Source organism: Helicoverpa armigera, chromosome 9, assembly GCF_030705265.1.
Source record: "Helicoverpa armigera isolate CAAS_96S chromosome 9, ASM3070526v1, whole genome shotgun sequence".
Classification (NCBI taxonomy): domain Eukaryota; kingdom Metazoa; phylum Arthropoda; class Insecta; order Lepidoptera; family Noctuidae; genus Helicoverpa; species Helicoverpa armigera.
In genome coordinates, this window is record NC_087128.1 from 10,900,662 (window position 1) to 10,921,934 (window position 21,273).

General features: G+C 37.5%; 5 protein-coding genes across 11 annotated transcripts in view; 4 read left to right on the forward strand and 1 right to left on the reverse strand.

Moving 5' to 3' along the window:
• The first annotated feature begins 358 nt into the window (after positions 1 to 358).
• On the forward strand, positions 359 to 4,334 carry Rbsn-5 (Rabenosyn-5). Its single transcript, XM_021325300.3, has 6 exons — positions 359 to 959; positions 2,007 to 2,154; positions 2,503 to 2,723; positions 2,896 to 3,090; positions 3,553 to 3,816; positions 4,127 to 4,334. Exons 1-6 carry the CDS (start codon positions 537 to 539, stop codon positions 4,199 to 4,201), a joined length of 1,326 nt encoding a protein of 441 aa, XP_021180975.1. The 5' UTR covers positions 359 to 536; the 3' UTR covers positions 4,202 to 4,334.
• A 64-nt stretch (positions 4,335 to 4,398) lies between these two features.
• LOC110369737 (dynein axonemal intermediate chain 4) lies at positions 4,399 to 7,358 on the reverse strand. Its single transcript, XM_021325274.3, has one exon. It carries the CDS (start codon positions 7,160 to 7,162, stop codon positions 4,994 to 4,996), a length of 2,169 nt encoding a protein of 722 aa, XP_021180949.2. The 5' UTR covers positions 7,163 to 7,358; the 3' UTR covers positions 4,399 to 4,993.
• Positions 7,359 to 8,408: 1,050 nt separating this feature from the next.
• LOC110369736 (dynein axonemal intermediate chain 4) lies at positions 8,409 to 10,974 on the forward strand. The gene has a single exon (XM_021325273.3). The coding sequence runs from the start codon at positions 8,712 to 8,714 to the stop codon at positions 10,914 to 10,916; it is 2,205 nt and encodes a 734-aa protein (XP_021180948.3). The 5' UTR covers positions 8,409 to 8,711; the 3' UTR covers positions 10,917 to 10,974.
• Positions 10,975 to 11,307: 333 nt separating this feature from the next.
• Positions 11,308 to 14,254, forward strand: LOC110369738 (glutathione S-transferase 1). 4 transcript variants are annotated; one of them, XM_064036204.1, is made up of 6 exons: positions 11,308 to 11,458; positions 12,323 to 12,471; positions 12,790 to 12,848; positions 13,288 to 13,435; positions 13,709 to 13,902; positions 14,071 to 14,254. In XM_064036204.1, the coding sequence occupies exons 2-6, from the start codon at positions 12,331 to 12,333 to the stop codon at positions 14,195 to 14,197; spliced, it is 669 nt and encodes a 222-aa protein (XP_063892274.1). In that variant the 5' UTR covers positions 11,308 to 11,458; positions 12,323 to 12,330; the 3' UTR covers positions 14,198 to 14,254. The 4 variants fall into 4 exon arrangements, with proteins under 4 accessions (XP_063892274.1, XP_063892272.1, XP_063892275.1 ...); XM_064036202.1 differs by having other exon boundaries at positions 11,317 to 11,458; positions 12,312 to 12,471; XM_064036205.1 differs by lacking the exon at positions 11,308 to 11,458 and adding an exon at positions 11,800 to 11,912.
• Positions 14,255 to 14,655: 401 nt separating this feature from the next.
• The window catches only part of LOC110369681 (death-associated protein kinase related), a 154,393-nt gene continuing 147,775 nt past the window's right edge, over positions 14,656 to 21,273 (forward strand). For 2 of the 4 annotated variants that reach the window (XM_021325180.3, XM_049839527.2), the window contains exon 1: positions 14,659 to 15,266. In XM_021325180.3, coding sequence (XP_021180855.2) covers positions 15,121 to 15,266 — 146 coding nt within the window. In that variant the 5' untranslated portion in view covers positions 14,659 to 15,120. Of the gene's footprint in view, positions 15,267 to 21,273 lie in introns of all 4 variants that reach the window. The other 2 variants (XM_049839528.2, XM_021325181.3) reach the window with 2 other exon arrangements.

Consider the following 21,273-nt stretch of genomic DNA (forward strand, 5'->3'; position numbering starts at 1 on the left):
CAGAACGTTGAATTTTAAGAAATAAATAAATAGTCCTGACTATCGCTGAAATATGACCATACCTGTAGGTCTTCAATATTATGCAAATGTGACCGAGTTATCCATGTAGTATTTTTTTTCAAGAGACATTCGCTTAGCAGTACGACGTTCGCTCTTGGAGCAATTAAAACTACCGATTAGTAGAAAATATTTTATATGAGCAACACTGTCCTGTCAAATTGACATCTTTACGTTTCGTTGGTTTCTAAGCAAAATGTATCATTTGCCCATTTCGTTATTTATATTACGAATTTAGACTGTTTATTGCGTTATTTACATGAAAATGTTCATTTTTCTTTGCTGATACCCACATTCAGGTTATTTATTTCTGTTTTATTGAAAAAAAATATATAGGGAATCGATTAGTCATATAGAAAACTAAACGTCGATGTCATAATTTGTGCGAAAGATTGAGGGGGTGTATGTACTTCTCCTCATAGAAATTATAATTAATTACCGTGTGAGCGTAATGTTGCATTAATTAGAAATCTCTTACCATGGCTGCAGCTAACGACGACGAGATTCTCGAAGGTTTTCTCTGTCCAATATGTAAGGCAGACTTGAAATCTGCATCACAACTGACGAGCCACTTCGAGAGCTTACACTCTGAAGAACAGGATGTGCTGCGGTCCTTGAAGGAGATCTTTGGTAAAGCGAAGAAGATTATACTGAATAATGACGATTCTGACTTGAAGGAGACGTTTGACCGTGCGTTAAAGTTTAGTTACCAAGAGCATCGTTACTTGGACGAGGAGCAGAGTCTAGGTGTGTCCCGCAGTTCTACCGATTACCTGAAAGGCGTGCGGTCAGCGCGATTGGAGCGATACGCTACGGAGACCAATAAGCTGCTTATTAGACTGGACAAACTTGTTTGTAACATGCCTGCTGAACCACATCAGAGGAAACTACATGAACAGGAAGTGAGTTGATTGTTTCATACTAGTTTATTGAATTAACTGCGGCTGTGCTCTGCTACCTATCTCTCATGCTTACCTAATTATAATGCTAGCTAAATACTAGTGGGCTGATATAAAAGCTGATGATAATGTGCTCTGCTAGTATAATACATTTAATTCCTATGTTATTGGTATTTGTAATAGAGCTGTTATTCAATCTACAGATTTTGTTATTAAATGTCTACATAATTGTATAGTCAATCCTTATGTTTTGGTGACAAATTGATAGCAGTTAATGTATATTATTTAAATGATAGCTATTTAAGTTTTTTATCAATTTATTTGTTAATATGATATAGCGTTTGATAAGCAAATTAGTGGTATTCAGCCATTATAAGCATATGACAATTACATAATTATTAGTACACTTTAAAATTCAGTAATATTTCAATGATAAACATAAATTGATTGCCATTGAAATGTAACAATTGCTATGATCATTCAACAGCAAAAAATGTTGTCACAAAAAACTCATAATAACCACAAGAAACCAGATAACCTTATGATTTTTCTTGTTTTCAATCAAGTTTTAATAGATAATTATATGACCTTGAAATGTGCATTATATTAAAGCAAATAAAAAACAGATCACAATTTATACAGTTGGCACATTCTTGCCCGTAGTAATAAGCAGTGATGGATTCAGTAGTACACAATAGAGTACATAGGGATAGTACAACATTAGGCAGTTCATAGCTGGTGTATATAAGGGATTAAATAAGGAAGTACATAGTACTTAAAAGAAAGAAATAAGTGTGACAACAGTACAACAGTAAATTAGGGTTGTGGGCACACCCACAGTGCTTTCTATATGGTAGATGCACCACTGATACATAGGTTTTGACAGCTTAACGTACTAATCTTCCTTTTAAAATTCAATAAGTATTTTTTATTCACAAAACTTCAAAAAATATATATCCAAAAACTGAAAAGCTTTTTTATTTATTCAGCTTCCAGATCTATTTTGTAACCATAAACAATTTGGTAGCTAGAATTTCATATTGTCCTCAGGTAGTGCCATGGTTAGACGGGTCATCTGTGAAGCTGTGCCCTAACTGTGCGAAGGCCTTTAACTTGACACGGAGGAAGCACCACTGCAGACTCTGTGGCTCCATCCTCTGCCATGACTGCTCACTGTTCCTAGATATTAATGTAGCTAGTAGGTATCTTATATCCTTAACCAGCTGTATAGATTTATGTAAGAGTATCAATAAACTGTGGCTTCTTAATATCAATAAAAACCTAACTAGCTGTTTCCTGCAGTTCAGGTTTATGTCTCATGAGAAGTACTTTATGATATTTGTAAATACCCAGATGTGAAGTAACAAAAAAACCAACATAGATAATTTGATTCTTTGAAGTTGCTACGGTAAAATTATCCTTTTAAATGCCTAATTATCTGTCCCATAGCAACAATTGTTTAAATATTGTGCCCCCTAAGTATAATGAATTGATTAAACTACCTACTACTGGACAACCTAAACAATAGAATTTTTACCTCTTCCAGGATCAATAGTAGACCCCTCCGTACCACAGACATCAAGCCAGCCAGACCATGAGATCACAGAGAAGAACGGTCTCCGTCTGTGCGAGCACTGCTACAATCTCATAGAGTTGAGGAAGCAAGTGCAGGAGAGTAGGAACGCTAAGACTGTGCTGGTGACTGCGTATGAGCAGATGAGGAGCTTGATGGACAAGGCTAGGCCAGATGTCGCTATGTATGAAAAGGTATTTGGGCATTAATTATGTGAATTTAACCTCTTGAATGCCGCTAATTAGTTAGAGAACAATAGAAGATTAATTGTGTCTCGCGTGGATCCACGTCTAAAACACACGAAAATCTTCATCAAACAACGATTTACATTTAACAACTCTAAGTAATATTCTTTTAACATTCCAGATGTGTCAAAGCCTCTTCGACGGTGAGACGACCTACAATTTGACTGACGTGAACAAGATGCGCGGGCGCATCGGCAAGCTGGCCGAGGGCATTGACTTGCTGAGCAAGCAGATAGTCACGTTCCCTGCCGAACCTGGCACGAGGCAGGCGAGGCTGCAGAATGCTATCAGACAAGCCGCTGCACATTATATCAAGGTAGTTATTGATTTTTGCTATTATATGTTAGTACGATAGGACGCGGATGTGATGGTAGTGATGATAGTAGGATAGTTAGAAGGCCGGTTATCAGTACAAATTAAATTTTTCCAAGTTGACTGGATCTCGGCGATAAATGAATTGTTGCCCTCATCTAACATCAAAATAAATCTTCAAATTACGAAAGTCTTGCTAATAGAAAAAAAGGAATTTGATCGTCTTCTAAATTGTCAAAAAATATGAGACTCGCATTTTCTTGTTCTCTTAATAATAAAAATAACTAAGCAACAACGTTTTGCTTGTGACATCACTTGCTATAAATCTTTTGTTCAAGTTCTTGGGGCGAAAATGGCTTTACTGAAATCGTTTTATGAAAACATGAAAACTAAAATAAAGGACGGTTATGTTTACTAATCTAAAAGATCATCACCTACTTTTATGTAAGAAACACGCTTATTCCAGGAGGATCTACTGTCCCTAAGAAAATTGCCAACAGAGGCCCAAATAGAAGAAGTTCGGAGACAGAGGTACGAGCGAGCTGAAAAACAGATACAAATGGAGAGAGAGAGAATGGAGAAACAGAGAGATAGGTTGGAAGACATGGCTGGACCTAGCGCAGCCAGGGTTGAGAGCAACCGGGATGATGACGATAACCCCTTGTTAGAACAGATGAACATCATCAGAGATTATATCAAGGAGGCTCGAAGGGAACTCAAGTTTGAAGAGGTAAATATTCTTTCTTTTTGCAATGGCTGGAAAAGGGGCACCCTGTTTTATGACTATTTAAATTAAAATTGAAAGAGCGCGCGAAAGTTTATATACACCTAAGTAATTATATAAAATCGTTAGAAATGAAATAAAACGTCCACTGTCGTACGTTGTTAATAAGAAACTATAAACTTTTTACCCATTGTTTAGAACTAGAATTTTTAGCGGCCCTTAAACACCAAGTTAATGATAACAATATACTTAGCGAGTAGAGCTTTTTCTTATTCGTTGAACCGCTTAATTTACCTATTTTCATATTTTTTCCCAGGTTGCGATCTTAGAGACGAACTTGAAAGAACTGAAAAAAGAATATCAACTTCAAAAGCTGTCAAACAAGTCCTAGTCATTCCAAACCTAGATTTATGTAAAATATACCTATGTATATCACTTTAATATTTATTATTCAATGACCTTGCAAACTTACACTGTTGTTAATTTTTTTACCTTACCATAAGAATAAAATTCATTATATATTATTTATTTATTTTATTTATTCAATAAACTATGTATATTAATCTAAATTCTAAATAAACATTAAATGAAGCAAAATAAATGAAGAAGAAAGAAAAATTAAATGTTAAGTAAAAATAAATTAACATTAAATATTAAATATAAGTAAACATATACTATTAAATATAAGTACCTAGGTAAATGGTAATGATTGTCTCACATTCTTTATTAGAGCGGTTTCAAACCATCCGATTTTTAATCGTGTAAGAAAATATACCGACTATACGCATGCAGGTACGTTAGTTTGGAAACACTCTACACTCCACATTAAAACAATACATCATCATCACAAGGCTTTACACAACTATTAGTTGGCATCCAGTTGAACCGAATGCAGCTGAGTATTTACAAGGATTTACAAGGAGCGACTGCAAATCAGATTTCCTCGACCCTGTTACTTGGACAAACGTGAGCGCCAGTGCTAAAATCAGCGACCGGTCGCCGGTAAAAATCTTCGGTGTATCATCGGCGCGAATAAATCTGTACAGATTACTTGTTACGAAATCCGATCTTATCGTAGGTACCTCTATTAAGCTACGTGCACAAACGTAAATCGCCCCTAGGTACGCTTTGATCCGTACTCAGAGTTACATATGAACATATAGCTTATATAAGATACCGTTAGTTACAATTTAGTCTTCCGTTTATTAAATCTCATAAGCTTATCAAGTTGCTTTATCATATGCGGCCTGGTGCACAGAGCTTTTCTTATTGCTTCGTCTAGCATTTTGGTCTGATTGTACGGCGGGATCGGCGTGTCTTCCAAGTGGAAGGTGTGCAGCCTGCCCAGCGTGTCCCCCACGAACACGTTGTGACCAGACGCTTCAAACTGAACGTACGTCAACGTCACATTGCCCGGGAACGTGTACTCCGCACACGGCATATGAATTTTACGTCGAAGATCCCAAACTGACAACGCCTGGCCACTCACTGAAATTAAGATACTAGAGTTTGTTGGACAGAAACTTATTGCGTTCACTGCGTTTTGGCAGTTTAATGTCATTATAACATCGTCCAAGCCTTCAATCCAGAGCCGAATCGCATTATCAGCGCCACAGGAGGCTAGCAGATTTTTCATAAAAGGGGAAACACAGATATCATTGACTGGGCCAGCGTGAGCGCGGAACACGTCCATATGCTGATTCAGATAGTGAGTAGAACATCTGTGTATGCAGCCTTCGTCAGTGCCGACCAGATAGCAGTGATCTATCGTCGGATGCCATATCATGCACAACACAGCAGGGTACCGAGTGATAGGGACGTCGACCTTTAAACATGTCTTGGCAGTTTCCAGCCCCTTCAGATTTCCTTCGACAGTACAAATTCGCATCATGGGTGAACTGATAAACTCATGAGTTTTCGTGCTCTGCAGCCTGCGGATCCTCCCGTCCTGACATGTTGTCATCACATACTCATTGTCTCTGTCTATGCTAACCCAAGTTATTAACCATATCGGCTCAAAGCAGGGATTTGTGTCACGTTTACTCCTCGCTATAATTTTCTTTGTATACGATTGAATATCTAATATTATCACGTCACCGTCACTGAACCCACAAGCTAGCCAATTAGGATTCTTTGTAGAGAAACCCACGGAGGTGACTGACACATCGAAAGTGTAAAGTCTTTCAGGTTTACATGGATTCTTGAAACACCAAACACAGACCATTCCTTGACATTCATCGGCGTAAGCAAACTTTCCATGAGATATTGCGCATATGTGCGGATACTTAGGATTAAAAGATATGCTCGAAATAGGTTTGTTAAGAGTCTCTTCGCATTCGTAAGTCCACAAAGCGCTAAGTGTGTAAACATATACTAAGTCTAATGACAGTGGATCCATATTAACGAGTCCTCGAAATTTCTTCTGAGCAGGTTCATACTTTAAGGATGCAAGTACTCGTTCTGTCAGCAGCACCGCATCTAAATATTGAGGAGTCTGCGCTATTTCCAGGAAAGTTTTGCTCCGCGGTTTTTCATTTTCCCGGTCTTTTTTCCTTTTCTGCCGTAACAAGTGAGGTGCAGCGGATTGGTACATGACCATCTCATCTTCTTCTTTGGACTCCTCTAGAGTTCTCGCAATTTGTTCATAAGTGTCGTGCATGTCCCACAAGGAGGCGAATGCTATGGCGTTCTTATTCTTGGGTCTTGTAGCTAGTGTATGCCTTGATTGTTTAATAACTTCTTTAGTTTGAGTTGTTTGATGAACCATTTTCCTATTTCGCCCTTTTCCAATAGTAATGTACTCATAGTACGCATTTTCTTCTTCAACTGCATTCGCTTCATGAGTGCCTTTGTCGTAAGATATACATGGTATCGAAAATAAGACAACTGTTTTAGTTTCCTTAAGCGTGATCTTCATTTCTGGTGGATAGGACGTTAGCTCGTTCACTTTAGTTAAATAGAATGCGGACGGTGCTATGGAGAGGTCGCTGTCCTCAGGCTCTAACCCCTCCTCCGTGTCGAGCGTGTGATCGATTTTAATGTCGTCAAGGTTGATAGTGGTGGCATACACGGACACGCCGTCGACGGCTGTCCTGGATTTAGTTAAAGATGGTCTAATACCTATTTCGCTTTTGGCACGAGCCTTAATATCATACGCAGCGTGTGTGGACATTTCTTCCATGGTGGGGAACGCTGGGTCGTTGATGTCGTCCGGAGTGACGTCCACGCCGTTGACAATCACTCTGTACAGCAGCCGCTTGGACAACGGTTGTGGAGCGAGCTTCACAGTTTTACATGATGTGCTATCGGAAAGGATGCATTGTGATTGGTTTGCAGTTGGAGTATTTACCATTGTCACAAAAAATATATATTTACAAACTCAAAAAACAATAGTTGCAAATGTAATAGTAATATTTTGTGATTGATAAGATAAATATTCAAATATTTGTAAACTAGGTACTAAATTTCACAACGATGTCACACTTTGACACTGATGGTAATTAATTATTTTCTATTTGAAATAGAGTATTAAAAGTTTTTTAACACAAAGGTTAAACTCAAACTCAAACTCAAAATCGTTTATTCAAATTAGGCTGATAAATCAGCACTTTTCGAACGTCAAAAACAAAAGACAGCCCCCAAAACGCCCGCCCTTCACCACTTCCTATGTGTTTTTGCTGGGAAGAAGAAGTGGCGCAACAAACTCCCCAGTTACAAAGGCTTCGTAAAGTAGGACGCAATACTCAATAGATACCATAGAACAATTTGGCTGCATATTGAACCGATGTGCTGCTTTCAGTGGCTACTTTATTCATCTTGTGCATTATTTATTTATTTATTTATTTAATATTTCTGCACATTTTGTACAAGGGCGGACTTAACGAATTAGGCGTTTTCTACCAGTCTACCTTTGGGTGGTGGAGAAATAGCAGTGGTAGGTGCAAAGATTATATTATATTATGATATTTAGTGTAAAAAAATAAATACTAATATATATTATACATAAACATACTATACATACATACTTAATACATACATATTACAATTGCCAAGAGAGAAAAAATAAATTAAAAAAATAATAATCTACGGTAGCGACTCTGCCAATTTCCTGTGGATGTGGTCGCGTAATTTCTTTTTGAATGTATAACGACTGTTAACCATCCTGATCTCAAGAGGTAACTCATTCCAGAGAAGAATAGATTTCACAAAGAAGGAAGAATGAACAATATCTGAACGGTGAGCAATGCAATGAAGAAGACGATTATTAGAGGAGCGGAGATTTTTGTTGTGCTGTGAACACACATACTGAAAGTGGGAGGTTAAGTATGAAGGTGAAGACGGGGTATATAGTATAGAAAAAAGAGTAGTTAATGCCCTCATCACACGTCGTTGTCTTATCGGTAGCCATTTTAGTTGCGCTCGATAGGCTGACACATGATCGTACTTGCGGAGATTAAAAACGAATCGAATGCAATTGCATTCGATTCGTTTTTATTCGTTTTTGTTGAGAAGCCGGTCAAGTTTATTGAGCAGATCTGCATTCAGGTCGTAGTAGCAAACATCACCATAGTCGATTATGGGAAAGACTAAGGATTATCCACATGTTAGTTAGCTAGGACTCTATAATCTAACGAGAATCCGCTTTATTATTGAATAATTGGATATATAGATTGTAGTAGAACTTTTTTCAACAAAAATGATAGGTGCTGGTGCTGGCAGATAAACAAATTATGTCGATCTGTCGTCTGACCTGTGACCGTTCTTTGAAACGTTGACATTGGCATCAACGAATCGCTTGCCATCAACCTAAAATAGAAGAGTTATCATATAATCAAAGGAGTTATCCAATAAAGCTTTCGATACTTACGAAAATAATTTGCATAATCTCTTCAGTTACCACAATGGTTAAAAGTGGAAGTATATCCAACACTGCTGCGCAAAATACATCGACGTACACAGAGCTCCAATCTCAATATGCTCTGAGTGAGGGTACTTCTAGCAAGACTGTGAAAATCACTAGCGTCTTAGACAAGCGTCTAGTATACCGAGTAATTGTCAACGGAGTCGATGTCACTCCTGACGACATCAACGACCCATCGTTCGTAACCTTGGATGAAACGTTCACGCATGCTGCGTATGACACAAAAATTCGAGCTAAAAGCGAAACCGGTATTAAATACACCAGATCCAAATCCAGAACAGGTCTCGAAGGTGCTAAAGTTTACGCCACTACTATAAATCTGGATGACATAGAAATCGATCACACACTCAATACTGAAGAGGGGATAGACTATGATGACGGCAACCTATCCCTGGCGCCTTCGGCATACTATTTACCAAAAATATACCCGCCTACATCTTACCCCCCAGAAATACAGGTCACGCTTAAGGAAACTGAAACAGTTTTCTTATTTGCATTACAAAGCTCATCGTTTGAAAAAGGAAGCGTTGAAGGAACACAAGTTGAAGAAGAAAATACTTACTATGAGTACATTACTGTTGGGAAAGGAAGGAATAGAAAAATGGTTGGTCAAGAAACCCAAACCAAAGAAACTATTAAGCAGACCAGACATACACTCGCCACGAGACCGGAGAAAAAGAATGCCACAGCATTCGCCTCCGTGTGGGACATGCACGACACTTACGCACAAATTCAAAAAGCTCTAGAAGAGGAGGAAGAAGATGAAATGGTTATGTACCAATCCGCTGCCCCTCATTTGTTACGAAAGAAAAGGAAGAAAGTCAGTGACACAAGTTCAAGTATCGGTAAAACCTTCAAAGAGATTGCGGCGACTTCGCAGTATATGGATGCGGTGCTTATAATGGAACGAGTACTGGCATCGTTGACTTTTGCTGCTGCTCAGAAGAAATTCCGGGGACTCGTGACTGTCGATCCTCTGTCAATGGATTTAGTATATATTTACACATTGACCGCTTTGTGGACTTACGAATGCGAAGAGACTCTTAACAAACCAATTACATGTATATGTTTCAATCCAAAATATCTTAATATGTGTGCAATATCCCATGGAAAGTTCGGGTTTGCAGATGTATGTAAAGGCATAGTATGTATTTGGTGTACCAAAAATCCACGGAAACCGGAACGACTTTATAACTTTGAAGTACCTGTTACATCCCTTGGCTTCTCTCAAACCAATCCTAATTGGTTAGCCTGTGGGTTTAGCAACGGTGATGTGATAATATTAGATATTCAGTCGTACGCTCCCAAAATTATAGCGAGGAGCAAACGTGACACGAATCCCTGCTTCGAACCAATATGGGTAACGAGATGGCACAACATCGACAAAGACAACGAGTGCGTAATGACGACGTGTCAGGACGGGAGGATCCGCAGGCTGCAGAGCACGAAAACTCACGAGTTTATTAGTTCACCCATGATGCGAATTTGTACTGTCGAAGGAAAGCTGACGGGACTGGAAACTACGAAGCCATGTTTGAAGGTGGACATTCCTATCACTCGGTACCCCGCTGTGTTGTGCATGATATGGCATCCGACGATAGATCACTGCTACCTGGTCGGCACTGACGAGGGCTGCATACACAGATGTTCTACCCATTATATGAACCAGCATATGGACGTGTTTCGCGCTCACGAAGGACCAGTCAATGGTATGTGCATTTCTCCATTCATGCCTCAACTACTAGCGTCCTGTGGGGCTGATAGTGCTATTCGTCTTTGGATCGACGGAATGGATGATTTTATAATGACGTTGACTTGCCAAAGTGCCGTGAATGGGATAGCTTTTTGTCCAATTAATTCTACTATTCTTCTCTCTACGAGTGGAAACACGTTGTCAGTTTGGGATCTCCGGCGAAAGATTCATATGCCGTGTGCTGAGTATACTTTTCCTGGGAATGTCACTCTGATTTTCGTAGACTTTGCAGCGTCCGGGCATAACGTGTTTGTTGGAGACACGTTAGGTAGACTGCACACGTTTCATTTAGAAGATACACCGATACCGCCGTTTGACCAGAAAAAGATGTTAAACCAAGCGATAAGAAAAGCTCTTTGTACCAGACCACTTATGCTGAAACAGCTTGATAAACTTCGTCGATTTAGAAAGAACAAGGCTAAGGCAATGTAAAAAGTAAAACTGTGTGTACTGCATAGGATAGTTCTAGTTTTAGTTTCAATGTTATTATTTTAATTAATAAACAAAATGTCAGATACAATGATCTTTATTGGTAGATACAGACGGGCATAATAAAGAGAAACACATATTTTTAAGGTAGGTAAGTTAATACTGCAAATCATTTCAGCGACTAGTATTGATTGGCACCATCATTGTTGATAATATTTACGTAACGTTACGTTGAGACTTCTTATCAGATAGCTGTTTACAAAACATTTAAGTTTTATCTTTTTTGGGTTCCGTAGTCAACTAGGAACCCTTATAATTTGGCAATTTTGTCTATTTAAAAAGAACTCAGAAGTAGAACTTTTCAAAAGACTTTCTAGGATTTTTTTTAACTTTATTGCTTGGCTACTAAGCACTGTAAATATTTTTTCTGAAGAAAGAGTTGATCGAAAAACTACGGAATTCTTCACTGAGCGTGGGCCGACATGCTCTTGGCCGTTTTTTTAGATAAAGGCCAGTGTTGAATTTGGATTGGTCACGAGCATACGGTGAGTTTATTTTAATTTGAAATTAAAAGTTTTTACAAAGAAACTAACTTCGAAAACATTATACTTAGTACCTACCAAGAATAGAACATCCTCGGAGTCGTAACATTTTATAAATTATGACGAAATAATACATCTTAAAGTAAATAGAATAACAATCTGATAGATAAATATTTTTCCCACGTTTATAACGTGTATTTAAGTAGGTAGGTATATCTTATTTTCAGCACAATAGTTTAGGTAAGATTCGTACAAGTCAAGTCAAGGATATATTCAAGTAATATATTCTAGTAAGACGACGTAGAGTAAAGACGGACTTATGAATTATTCATGACTCATGACTTGCCACCATTTAGAACTTAAACGTAATTATTATAGTAATCTATGCTTAAACATTAAACAAGCTAGTCAGTGGCCTGGGTCTGATAGGTTTCATCTATTTTTAATAAAATACTTGGTAAGTCCTACTTTAATTTGGTCAAGTGGGTACAGAAATCTAGTCTTGCACAGTTGAAACAAAACTTGTTTGGTTCGTTCATTGCGTTTCAAAGGTTTTTAAGACATTACGGTGAGAAAACGTACTTAGTTACGTGTGTTTTTATTCTGTTTGTGTGCATGTGTTTTGTTTATAATACGTAGATACGTACCAGCGCGTTGTGTTTTTTTTACCCAGTTAGACTTTATCCAGCTATTAGGTATTTAAAGATTTTTGACTGCAAAAATCTTGTGAGAACTTAAATGCGATACTAAGGTTAAACGAAGTATAAATACATAAATGTATAGGTATACAAATCGCGAAAGATTAAAAACCTTTATCTTGTGTATCTAGTACTTTTAGTACTTATAGATCTTTCAGTTTTTGTTGAGATCACAAGATGGCGCCAGTGTTGTACAAGACCGATGCCAGTCCCCCAGCGTGCGCGATCAGGATCCTCGCCGAAATCATCGGCTTGGACCTTGAACTGAAAGACGTCGACTTCATGGCTTTGGGCCATAAGTCTCCTGAGCACATTAAGGTATACTGTTTATAAGATCTTTATTTTATTTATTTTATTACCCGCTTCTGCCCGCGGTTTCATCCGTGTCTCGGATGGTGACAAAAATGTCCTATCCTATGTCCCCCTCCTGGGTCTAAGCTATCTCCCCTCTAATTTTCAGCTTGAAACGGTTCAGCCATTCTTGAGCAACTACTTAGCAGTCACTGGGTAAACGACCGAGTTCTGATCAGATCTTTCTGCAACTAACATTGGGAAAAATTTCATTCATAGCAATAATCACTAGGAACAGAAACCCTCTGTACACAATAAAAAAATGTTTTATTATTTTATTTACAGCTTAACCCAATGGGCACCATACCAACGCTTCAGGATGGTGACTTCGTTATTTCTGAAAGGTATGTACTCATCCTCCGAGCCTTTTTCCCAAACTATGTTGGGGTCGGCTTCCAGTCTAACCGGATGTAGCTGAGTACCAGTGCTTTACAAGGAGCGACTGCCCTATCTGACCCCCTCAACCCAGTTACCTGGGCAACCCAATACCCCTTGGAAAGGTATGTACTATTGCCATAATAATGGCGTCCACGGCCGATTTCGGCAATGGCCGCTGTTCTCATATAAGGAGATCAGCCAGCTGCGCAGGACATATTATAGTGCACGAGCGGGTTCCCTTCCCTCTATCTGGCAGAATTTGAATGCTCCGAATTTTACTGGGCATAACACACTCGGCATAATTTTCTTTTAACGAATGTTTTTAAGGCATAATTTTTTTTTACTTATTCATGTGAGCTATGTTTTTTTTTTTAAATAAAATGTATTTAATTAATTTGATTTTAGTCACGCTACCATGAAGTATCTGCTGTCTAAGTACGGCGGCGACAAGAGTGAGTCGCTGTACCCGAGCGATCTGCGCACGCGCGCTATAGTGGACCAGTGCCTGTTCTTCAACGTGGGAATTTTCTTCATCAGGCTTAAAGTTGTTGTTGTGAGTATTTACATAGACTGGTAAAATTGAAGAGACCACTGAAACACGTTCACAGTTACCCATACTTCGCCACGCTTCGCTTTGTTTTCGCCACATACGTTCGCCAAAGAGGCCAAACACGCTTTAAAAATTTTGAGGGAGGCAGATTTTACTTTTGATATTTCTATGGATGAAGGATTTCATTGTATCTTATAGTAGTAGGCATGATACCAGAGCCAATTTGTATATTTTTTACAGAAGAGGTTGTTCATTCAAAGTTTTTTTTTTTTCTAGCTGCCAGCAGTTTTCGGGGACTCTGACGGTCCCACAGAGAAGCAGAAAGCGGACATTGATGAGGCATACGGGATGGTGGAAGCGTATCTTGGCACTAAGAAGTATATTGCTGCTGACCACCTGACCATTGCTGATATCAGCGTGGGAGCTACCACGGTCGCTATGCAGCCTTTACATAAACTTGATCCAGTCAAGTAAGGGATTTTTTCAGTAGTTCCGGATAGAAATTGTCTGCCAGATTACAGTATCTAGTAATTAAAATAACAAAAAAAATATATATCAATCCTTTAGAAGTTATCGTAAAATATCGTACCTACTAATTTTAGAATTACTTATTGTAATTTTGTCTGTCCGTCTTTCAGGTTTCCCCGCACGGCAGCATGGGTCTCTAGACTAGAAGAACACCCATCGTTTAAAAAGATTCTGCTTCCTGGTGCTGAAGTTCTACGTTTTGTTGTTAACGCGGCCTGGGAGAAAAATAAGAAATAATTTTATAAAAATTATACAGATTTGTTAAAATAAAAAATGTGATTTGAATATAAAAAATATTGTTTTTATTTATTAAGAATTTAGTCAAATGCAAAAAAGATTAAGATAGGGCGCCATCTGATACATTGCTATAGAACTACAACTAAGTTTACACAAAATGTCACTAGATGCCACTACAAGTTTAACTCTATGAAACAATGTCTAGTTTGCTAACAAACTACTACTAAATATTGTATTAAAAGTATAAAATAAATTAATAAACATAATAGAATATAAATAATCATTTCACTAAATAAATAAATATAGGAACTAATGCCATCTATCGGATACCAATTAGTGTACCTTAGCTTTAACTTAAAGCAGCGCCACCTATTTCTGTAAAGAAACACTTCTAAGTTATTTACGCATTGACCTTGCTTTGCAACTTTCGAACTTAGAACGTTGGAACAACGACATTCGCTGGAATCGGAATTTGAATGGTATGGGCAGGCTCGGCTCGCGGCTCAACGGAACGACAGAAACGTGTACGGCGAAGTGCGGTCGACTCGTCGATGCGCAGCTGTCCCGCAGCGCTTGTCAATTTTTAGTTTTTCCGGAACGCGTGTGTAAATAAACAAATTACCTATTACTTTTCATTGCGATTTATAATGAAGTGATGTTATAGTTTGTTTAATTATCGTGCCGATTCAAAGTGGAGCGTTTTGAATGAATCCGTAACCGCTTCTCGCAATGACAAGGGAGAGCACTCAGTTGCCTTTTGAGAAACCGGAGGCATTAAAATGTTTCATGTGGTCTAATTGATGCCATTTTTTACATAAATAAGTGTATACGTTGATTTTAAGGACTATTGTGATTCGTTTAGTGACGCTTTGAAGTTGTAACCGTCGTTTCGACTCGGTCGGTAGTCGTCTACACGTTTAAAAATGAGTGTTTTAAGTGGTTTGAGTAAGGCTGACTTCAAAACAGCAAGTGATGGACTGCTGGAACTGCCCGAGGAGCGGCTCCGCAGTCTCATGCGCACGGAGCCCATCACCTCCGTGTACCACGTCGAGCAGACACCCTTTGCAAGGTAAGTTCGCACGTAACTTTCAAACTCGTGCCCTACCTGCCAAGAACAATAACTTTTTAAAGGTACAACTCGTAAATGTAGCTAAGGACGCAAGCAAAGGAACTGCACGCAAAAACCACGTTGTATTTTTTGTTAGCATAACTTCGTCTTGATAGATTGGTCCCACACTACCCACACACGACTTTTAAAGTTGGTAAAACTTTTTTGTGTTGTAAACCAACAGGTAATAATTAATTCATGCAGAGAACCAAATCAAGGGAACCATTTTTAGCTGCTGATCTTTAAAAACTGCCAAAATGTACTTTTGGAATATAATATTTCATAGACTATCCCCAACATAATGTGATAGGTGTCAGTAATCTCATATTTATCAGTATTGCATGTCATAGAGTAATAAAACATATAAATTTGCAGAATTTGAGATACCTTTGCCTAGTGCAATTTGTATTGTTTTCAATATGACTGCAAAATGGTACACTTATAATGTTTATCAGAATATTCAAGATAACTATGACTGATGAGTGTGAAGGAGCAAGATAACCATGATATCAAGTGTTATTTTCACTTGCAGGAACAATTTAAATAAACTTATTGCAATAAAATGTGAAACCTGCTAGTTTAATCTATACACAAACATTAACATACATTATCTTGTTACTGTTATACTTTGATTTTATTTTCTAGAAGTTTTTGTTGATGCAATAATAACTACCTACTATGAAAAAACTGATAACAATTTTATTACCTAGGTATATTGAAATATTTTGGAATTTGTACTGTCATCCTGACTAAAACATCTTTATATTGTAACTTGTTGCACACTCCATTCTGTTTCTGATTTGTTTGAAGAAAAGAGTTGATTGTTGATTTAAAGATTGCCCGGTGTTTAAAAATATTAGCATGAAGTAAAACTATAACCTGCTATATTGTGAGAATATTAATAAAAGCATTGAAATGAAAATATAATAGGCTAGAGTCTGTCTATAAATAGTGCTATATCTATAGTGTTTATCAGATACATGAAAGAAAACAAGAAACATAAAATCCATTGTAAGAAGTTTGAGATGCTTTTGTTATGTACTTACATTTTTTTGTAAAGATTCGGTTCTTTTCATAACAACCATCCAACTATTTCTAGTAAAAATAAATAAGCGCCAAAAACACACATGACATCAACTTCCAAGTAAACTGTAAAGTAAACAGCTCAACGTGACATAAATTAGTGAATCAATCAGCCAGCACCGCCTATGCATCGTGCATACAAAACTATGTCGGCGCATTGTGCTCAAATACCTATAGGAACGCGGTAAAGTCGGCAACTCGCCACGCTTATGACAAGTTTTGGCGCCATATCTCGTTTTTTTTTCTTTTTTTTACTAATGGCATCGATGTCGCCATTATTTTTATAGCTATGTTACCCTTTCAGAATATTTTATCAGAAATTATTGTCACGAGATTTAGATCGCGACTTCGATTTTGTGATTAGTGGAGAGACACGTTAAATAGATGAAGCATAAACATATCGATATAAAATATCAATAAACAATATAAAATATTCTTAATTCAGCTACAAGTGGTGTCACATTTTAGAGGTCATTCGTTATTACAGAAAAATCGCGTGTAAAAATCGAGTTTTCACGGTCTTGAATTATCACAATCTGATTGCATGTACCGACAATTACTTACGTTATTGATTACATTCTTTGCGCTATATTGCTTACTTACATTTGAACAGATTTTTTCACAACATGATTTAGCTTTTAACACCATTTTTGTAAAGAATTACCTATTAATTATCAATTTAGAAAAAAAAGTACCTGATTATCTTATCTTACTGTCACCTAGGTAAAGCTTAAGTACCTGCAGACATTACGGCATAAATTGCATTATTTCCCCAATTAACTAACTAACCACTTTAGCTTCCTCTAATGAGTTTTGGTTGAACTTCATTGCATGTCTGGTTAATCGAATCATAAATAAGAATGTATCTATGCATACTAATATAATAAAGAGGAAACACTGTTTTATTTATAACCTAAAGGCTCCGAAATTCCTTGACCGTTTCGAAAAATTCTTTCACTGTCGGAAAGCTACTCTTCCCGAGTAACATAGGCTATCTTTTATCCCAGTACGGGCAATAGTTGCCACGGGACGCGGGTGAAACCGCGGGAAATCGGCTAGTTTATTAATAATTGTATATCACAATATTGTTCGACATAACCAGTTTATTACCCGACCTAGTTTAATGAATTAATTAAATTAGAAGGCGTAATAATTATACTTGAGACTTTTGTTATTATGACAACTTAATTAGATAACAAATCAATTTACATTGTGGACTAAAGGCGTTTATTATTTAAAATGATTTAGTTAGCATACGAAATTAATTTTATCGATTTATTGTGGACATACCTAATATTTACCTATCCTACCTTTTTTTCTGTTATCCTATAGTTGTGTGAACGACCACAAGAATGTTGACCCTTTCATACGAAAAAAAAAAAAACAGTTGGAATAACGATTAACATGACTCATAATCACTTGTGACCCCTACGTCTTCATTAAATTTATTTTTATACGCAAATTGAACAAAATTCAACCATTTACAGTCTTCCTGGACATAGATTAGTAATTTCACACAAACTGCATTCTAAGTTACTAAAATTGTAAAGTGCTATTGTCAATTGAAACTGGCTACGTAATTACACGAATATCATTAATAAGGCCTATTGTCGTCACCGGTAAATAGTTGTAATTATTATGTGTGACGCAGAAATGATCATACAGTTGTTTCGAGTCGTATCGTGTTGGCTGGTCTAGTTTTATTACTACTTACTTACCTATGTATGTAATACGTAATACATAGACAAGAATAGAAGAGGCACCATAGACGCAAAAACAAAGAATAAACTTGACACATTTATGGTTTTTATTCTACGTAACCTTGTGCTTCTTTAATTTTTAAACCGAATCAAAGTTAATGAGATTTAAAACGAATTAAACTTTACCTAGTTACCCAGATAAATATTTTAGTTTGATTAAATTAATATTTGTATTTATAATCCGCGACACACAAAGTTTCGGTTGCTCTGCGTCATCGACTGTCTAGAAAATGTTCCACTGACCATTTTAATGCGGTTTTAAATGAAGCTTGTTATAGCTTATAACTGTTCATTTGTATAATATTTATTTTATTATGTATCTGCAATATTTTTCACGCCATGTCTGCCAAATCAGGTTCTTTGCAGATTTCCAATGTCTTTGTCCTATTTATTGTTGCATAAATTCAAAATAAATTATGCTTGTTTATTAAGTAGTTCGTTGTAAATAATATTAGTTTTAACGCCGAAATCGCCTCATCTTTTTCCCAATGTATGTTATCGAAGACGTGCGAATTTAAAAATAGATTGTAAAACAAGATCAAACCCTCAGATTATAAATATAGTCTAAACTATGTACGGCAGTAGTTCCGAAGAACCATTAGTAAAGTTCGTGGACAACAGTGACGGGTCTTACCGTTTACTAGTCGTACTTACCAACCAGTTAATTGTAGTTTTTGCCAAATGATTACTATTCTCCGAGTCCTGCAGTCCGCGGCTCATAACGAGTTCCACTGGTTGGTTTGTTGATCTCAATTCCCCTGCCATGCCATGTGTCCATACTGCGACAGTTTTTATCTAAGATTTCCGCAGATGTCGACGTGTTTATATGTGTAGCTTACAGATGTTGTACCTAACTTGTTCGAAATAACAGAGACATAGCAACGGACTTAATGTTTATGCAAATCTAGCAGAAACAAGGACTTAACTTTCTTAGTTATAAAATTGATGGTCAATAGCAAAAGTCTCGCATTGTTTCTGAATTAACAAGGTAGGCACCTAATTATAACCAGGAATGTTCCTTGGTTATTAGAACCCATAAACAATTAGTACGAAGAACTCGTGTTATTACCATTCACAAAGTCATCGTTTAGTATTGCTCATTAGATTCACGTATTTACTTAGTAGGTTTCCGTTGAAAACAGAACGGCTACTAAACTACTAAGCCAGTAAAGGTATGGTCATCATATGAGTCCGCAAATGGATATTACTGGCAACAAACTTGGGCGAGTGCTTAAACCAGTCTGAGGAAGCTAACTTACACACCATTCATGATGATTACGACAAACGCTTTTGACTACTGACTGCTGTGTTATCCAATATTGCTATGAAGCATGAATGACTTAGCGATTTAGCTCCACCCAATAACGGGTCTTGTGTATCTAGAACACTTCGCATTTTTGCAAAATCACAGTCCACTTCATTTTAAGACTTGCATTTTGTTTTTCGCCAAACACTAGAACGACTTCACATTTTCATGGATTAGATATGTATACGGTGAATAACCGTAGATTTATCTACTTCGTCGCAGTAATGATGTTAAAGAAAAATATTAAAGAAACAAAAACCAGTCACATGATCGACGTCGAAAGAGCACAACGAGCTGTCCTCAAAACTCTTTTAAACAAACCATATCGATTCAGTACTGAAAATCTTTACTCAGAAGCCTCACTGTTGAGCGTTGGGAAATTGTACATCTCATACGTCACCACTAAGATGCACGTAATTGTTTCAAAAAGATCTGATTTAGTCAGTTTACAGACCAAACGGAAATTCCGAATCCCTACTCCCGCGGTTAGGTCAACTTATGCTCAAAGACTTCCACACTTTCTGCATACTTTCGTATATAATGCGGTAATTGGTCAGTGTGATATTAGAAACTGCTCATGTAAGAGTTTTAAGGACAAATTAAGATTATGGCTCTTAAGCTTATCTTACGACGAAGTGGAAAAACTAATGAGTGTAACAAAATAACATACACACACACTCACAAAACACTTCCACACACTTAACACATACACGAACACTTACAACACATATTTACTTATACTTTAGAATTAATTTTTTATCCGATTTGTTATTAGTTTTCTTTAATTTAGTCATATTTTAGTCTACCTTAATAGATCTCCTTTTGTTATTACCTATTAGTCATAAATTTAGTTCCTGAACTTCGTTTTTGATTGTCATATTTTATTAATATTTAGTAGATTTCTTAAATTTTATTAGCTTTTAGTTATAAGTCATCTTGCTATGTACATCCTTGGTAAACCCTCTTAATTGGTACCCAAGATACAGGCTTGCCTAGTTTGGGGCCAATGTTATATTTGTAAACTGTACTTATTCTTTTTTGGAAATTACCATTTTATCTTTTATCTTTATCTTTTTAAAAAAACCTGTTCAAAGTAAAAGGCTGGAGTATACTCAAACCGGACATGCAAGTTCTTTCTAATATTTTCATACGAATGACGATACATAAAAGTAACGTTAGATAATTTCTACGATTACACGGTGAAATGATTTATTTCCAAAATTAGAAAAGTCAAGTGTCGGAAATAGCCCCTGGTCAGTCGGTTACGGTTAGTTTAAGTGAAATTTAACATTTCAACAAGCCATGGCCGGCTGGTGTTTGAGTAAATGAAAGGAATCGTTTAGCGCCCGCCAGCGGTTATTGGCAATTTCTCCGCGCGACGTCGCCCGGGGCGCCTCGTTTCCCGGGAGCCCAGCGCGACTCGGCGCGATAGCAGTTTTTGCTCGTCCGGCGACGCCGGCGCTGGCGAGATGTAATCGTGGACTTTCTACAGCTGAGCGGTTGGTCACCGAAGCGGTTTCACTTTCATGCGGCGGCGGAATGCGGCCGGACCTCCGACCCGCGGCCGCCGTGTCACTGTCGCGTTACCTATCCCCACACGCGCCCTTAAGGCTGGCTGTACAAACGCTTGCACATGCACGCCGCCGATCATGCCCAACACGCAATGCATATCAACGATGCCTCTGAGCCAATCGATTATACAGTTGGATTATTGAATAACTCTCGTGTGGCGGCTGTAACGGTTCTCTCGTCGCAAATGATCAACACCTGCAAGGAACCAGTCCTGATTCTGACATTCGGTATCGCTAAAGCTAACGCA

Excerpts from the sequence above, each read along its gene's own strand:
- Rbsn-5 (XM_021325300.3), top strand. The coding sequence starts at position 537 with ATGGCTGCAGCTAACGACGACGAGATTCTCGAAGGTTTTCTCTGTCCA. Across the intron at positions 2,724-2,895 it reads ATGTCGCTATGTATGAAAAG|ATGTGTCAAAGCCTCTTCGA; the intron begins GTATTTGGGCAT and ends TTAACATTCCAG. Across the intron at positions 3,091-3,552 it reads CCGCTGCACATTATATCAAG|GAGGATCTACTGTCCCTAAG; the intron begins GTAGTTATTGAT and ends CGCTTATTCCAG.
- LOC110369737 (XM_021325274.3), bottom strand. The coding sequence starts at position 7,162 with ATGGTAAATACTCCAACTGCAAACCAATCACAATGCATCCTTTCCGAT.
- LOC110369736 (XM_021325273.3), top strand. The coding sequence starts at position 8,712 with ATGGTTAAAAGTGGAAGTATATCCAACACTGCTGCGCAAAATACATCG.
- LOC110369738 (XM_064036204.1), top strand. The coding sequence starts at position 12,331 with ATGGCGCCAGTGTTGTACAAGACCGATGCCAGTCCCCCAGCGTGCGCG. Across the intron at positions 12,472-12,789 it reads AGTCTCCTGAGCACATTAAG|CTTAACCCAATGGGCACCAT; the intron begins GTATACTGTTTA and ends TTTTATTTACAG. Across the intron at positions 13,903-14,070 it reads CATAAACTTGATCCAGTCAA|GTTTCCCCGCACGGCAGCAT; the intron begins GTAAGGGATTTT and ends TCCGTCTTTCAG.